General features: G+C 41.4%; 1 protein-coding gene across 1 annotated transcript in view; it reads left to right on the top strand.

Moving 5' to 3' along the window:
• LOC101853470 (aurora kinase C) overlaps positions 1–4,211 on the top strand; it is a 32,969-nt gene that overhangs the window by 5,613 nt on the left and 23,145 nt on the right. Inside the window, exon 2 of the mRNA XM_005101902.3 lies at positions 3,981–4,176. Within this exon, the coding sequence (XP_005101959.1) occupies positions 4,007–4,176 (170 nt within the window). The 5' untranslated portion in view covers positions 3,981–4,006. The remainder of the gene's footprint in view (positions 1–3,980; positions 4,177–4,211) is intronic.

Below are 4,211 nucleotides of genomic sequence, written 5' to 3'. Positions count from 1 at the left end.
GCTTGACCAACTTATTTCCTTGCCATGTGCATAAAGTTTTCAGAAGAAAACATATTTTACCATGAGTTGTGGTTGATTTAAAAAGTCCTTCAGCAAACACCCCCACCTTTTGGCAAAAGCTCAACGTTATAGGGAATGATAAATTGTTGGTTGTACTATCTTGCCAAAAATTTTAACGAAAAAGCAAACGGTTTCGCCACAGCAAGAACTTAAAAAGTGTCCAAAACTTTAAAACGCTCTCCTGAAAAATGCCAAAAATGCTCTTACATGCCCTTTTGTGAGATGGACGACGATATATATAGGCCTAATAATAAACGTGAAAGACAAAAATTAATGCTCTAACTCAAAGTACAGTAGAATAGCCCAAGTAGACCTATTCAGTGTAAGAGGTGTAAGAGCTGCGGGAGGGCAAGATGCAGTGATACTGAAAATCTGCAAATCTTGTACAGAAAGCTAAATACTGCCACCAATCCAATGAAACGCGAACATTTAGGTCGTTTTCATATAAGGCCTGCACCCACGCACACTTTACTTAGCAGAGAGCTGTAGTAGTTATCAAAATTCTAAACATTAAATATATTTGCTTCCAGTTTGTTTTTTTTTGTCCACTGGTGTTGCGTCCAGCCCTCCCCCTATCCCCGAGTGCATTTTTTAAAAAATCAATAATCTCCCCCCCCACCCCCTTCCCCCATTCCCGAGGTCCCGTACTTCACAGCGCTCAGAAAGCGCGCAGGTTCATTGACTGGCCACAATGGCGAGCCCGACAACCGCTTGTATAACTTTCTTTTCTTCATGTTGCCCCTATAAGTGACGACACAGTGACAAATATTGATTTACTTTCGTGGCGACACCACGTTTGTAATGCCGAACCTGCATGTTACAGTTACAATAATTGTTGCGTTATCAGACAATTACTGACAAATTTCTGGGTGGTAACGAAAGCGAAAGTAAAGGCTTACTAGACGCTCTGTTATGAAATTTAGTGGGTATCATGCTGGACTATAGATCGGTTGACCCTCGTGCGCCCTCTTCGAAAAAGCGCGAACTTTGCAAACAGAGTTAGAATCTACCCTACTTGTGTGAAAAACAATAATAGTGACACTCTTTTTGGCAGAGTGAACTATCTCTTGAACCTTCCGGTTACCGTGTACGTAGACCCTGAGACTACGTGCCCGGTTACCATGTACGTAGACCCTGAGGCTACGCGCCCGGTTACTGTGTACGTAGACACTCCGATAGCACAAAAGTTTAAGCTAATTTGATGGTCTGGACTTCAAAGATGCTATGGCTATTTCACTTTTCGAATCGAGCCGAACTACGTGGGTCGCCATTTTGTTTTGCCCGGAAGTTCTCGCAAGATCTACTCCTCCCCTTTCTCTCTCTCTCTCTCTCTCTCTCTGTCTCTTTCTGAATACTGTCTATCGGTGTGGACGATCAAATTGACCAAAACAAAGTTTAAAAATGATGTTCAAAAACAAAACTAAATTAATTTGGTCGTCTACCCATCGGCGTAACAAACAGTCAGCCAATCCCACCCCTCACTGCCTTGTAACAACTATTTGAGGAACTCTTTTCTCAGCTGGTTGTACAATCAAAGCGGCAGGCATTGGTAAAACTAATTTCACACCTCTTGCTTCTGGCTACCCAGGAAAGTTTCCGTGGTGGCTCACTATCCGAGCACTTTCACTGGCACTCATGTGATTTTACACACACGCCCCTGACCGTCTGCATCGTTCAGGGCTTACCTCACATAGGGGTAACATCTACCCCTAATTTAATTGCACCCCTACTCCGTTTTCGCAGGTTGCCAATAAATTTAGAGCAGGTGGAACCAAACTTGCGAGTTTTGTTTCAAATCAGGGCTGTCAGTGGGGAAGGCATTGTCAGTCTTGGACAGGTGAGCCACCGGAAGGCAGCAGATTTTTCTTTCCGTTTCTGCGCTGGACAGTTTCCGTTTTAAACAGGTAATTAAAGAGGAATACGACCTATATCGGGGGGGGGGGGGGGGGCAGAGAGATTCCATTAAGACAAGCTTCCGTTTTACACAGCTTCAAGTTAGGCAGGTTCGACTGTATTTTAAAAATAAAACAGAAGTGTACACATATGATGAAAATGAGCATGAAAGAGATGCAATTTCATAATCCTGAAATTTTTCTTGGTAGGGTGTAGACCCACACGGTGGGTTTCTCAGTAGTGACAGGAAGATTTGCTGTAGGTTTAAAGACTTTTCTTTTCAAATACCCTTTGTTCATCTGATAAAACGCCAAGCTCATTTTTTCCCGCCAGCGCATCAGTTGTCACCAAAGATCGTAATGTCATAGCTAGGCGATACATGACCCCTTCTTCCTACGGCATTACCTCCTTCGGTACGTAAGCCTGTCAGTATATAAATTCCCCAGCTGCACACCGCTCATTTGGAATTTGTTTTCATACTGGTAGAGGTAACTGCTCTGCCAAGTAGGCTACTACCTCCCAGGGTGGTGCTACCGACTGAAGTGTTTTCAGGCCATTCCCATTCCCAAATGGTGGACTGTTGCTTTTTCTTTCCTTATATTATCCTTAATATTGTCATTTTCCTCTACTTCTTTTGTATGTTTGTCACTCCCTTGTGACCTGCTATTTCCGGGGTGCCTTGATAGTCTTAGTAGACTCAGTGCTGTTGAAGCTAGAGAGGTGAGCAGAATGTTAAAAGCCTGATTCCCTGAATGGATTTCTCTGTTGAGATCCACCCCTTGGTGCTCAATATGACCTTATATTAGGCAGTTGCGAGTGCCATAAAAACTACTAAAACTTAACGAAAAGTAGGCTTCGTACTGCGCAGAGCAAGTATCCCAAATCCTTACCAATTTACCAGCCAAGTGATTGGCTGACCTCCCCAAATCCAGGTCTATTCTAGAGTGATGGCTCCTTTAGATAGTACAATAGACTCGTCCTTGCGTCTTAAGTTTACTTCATCTTATTCCATTGTCTTAGTATTTCCTGAAAATTTGGGGTTCCAGGATTTAGGTAGTCTCCCTCGCACCACGTACTTGCAAATCCCAAAACAAAATCTCATATCCACCCTCCTTTAGTTTTCAGGAGGGAACCGCTAGCACAATGCTCACTGTAGTAATCAAGTTTTTTTTGCTCAAAAGGACATATTGAAAAATTATCAAAATGTGCAATCCTGTATGATGACAACAGGTTACAGTTAAGCACGTACCAGAAATATTTTGAAGTCCCAGCCAATAGGCCTAGATCTGATGAAAAATTTGTGAAGCTTGACAAATATTACCTGTATGCCTCAAATAATGACTCAAATAGGATGGATTTAGACTTAAACTCAGTATCCAATTTTAAAGACTTCATATAAGAAAATGGGTTTTCGAAATTTAATCAAATGTGCACAAAAGCAGCAAAATTACAGTTTATAAAAATATTTTGACAAAAATCTTTTGCTTGTGCTACTACTGCAGTTATGAACAACACTGGTAACAGATATTCTTTATTACAAATAAAACTGCAATAGAGTACTGCATCACACACTGTAAAATGCACAGGTACTGGTACAGGCTCTTCTGTAAAAGCAGTACAAGTTCAAATAAAGACATTGTTAATAGTTTCAGTATCAGGGAACTTGACTGAGACAGAATTGCAGGGTCAAAATTTTGAATGAAGCAAGCAGCTGTCAAGATATATGCTGTAGTACAGGAAGTGAAACTCTTTAGATGTCTAGTTGCAGGTATCTCATGTATTACATGCTAATGAACTTCTTGACTAGGTTTCTGTGTTTTCATGCACTTTCCTTAAATATTGGGTTGAACTGATGTAGCATCTGACGAGTTGGTGAAGTTGTGCAGAGTGCATCGTGGTGTTTTTCTAATTACTGTAGAAAACTTTCGAATTTTGATACTTGTCCTTTGACTTTGTTGTCTGCATAATGGTTTACATTGCAGCAAAACACTAGCTGAAGTGTACTTTTCTTTCTTTGACATACACAGATACCTGACATACAGCTGTATTTCCAATGGATCCAGCCAGTCGAGTTTTGAAACCAAACTTGACATCTGGAACAACAGCTGCCCATGTTGACAGTTTGGCTGCTGCCAAACTTCCTCTCAGAGTTCCAGCAGAAAAGGAAAATAATTCTTCAGGAGGCGATATAGCGTCAAGTTCAGATTCCTCAAATGGTCCAGTGTAAGTCTGTTGTGCTCTGTACTTACAAAAAAATC

The sequence above is a fragment of the Aplysia californica genome, unplaced genomic scaffold, assembly GCF_000002075.1.
Source record: "Aplysia californica isolate F4 #8 unplaced genomic scaffold, AplCal3.0 scaffold00303, whole genome shotgun sequence".
In the NCBI taxonomy this organism is placed as follows: Eukaryota; Metazoa; Mollusca; class Gastropoda; order Aplysiida; family Aplysiidae; genus Aplysia; species Aplysia californica.
Note: the sequence above shows the minus strand (reverse complement) of the source record. Positions and strands in the feature narration are given on the sequence as shown.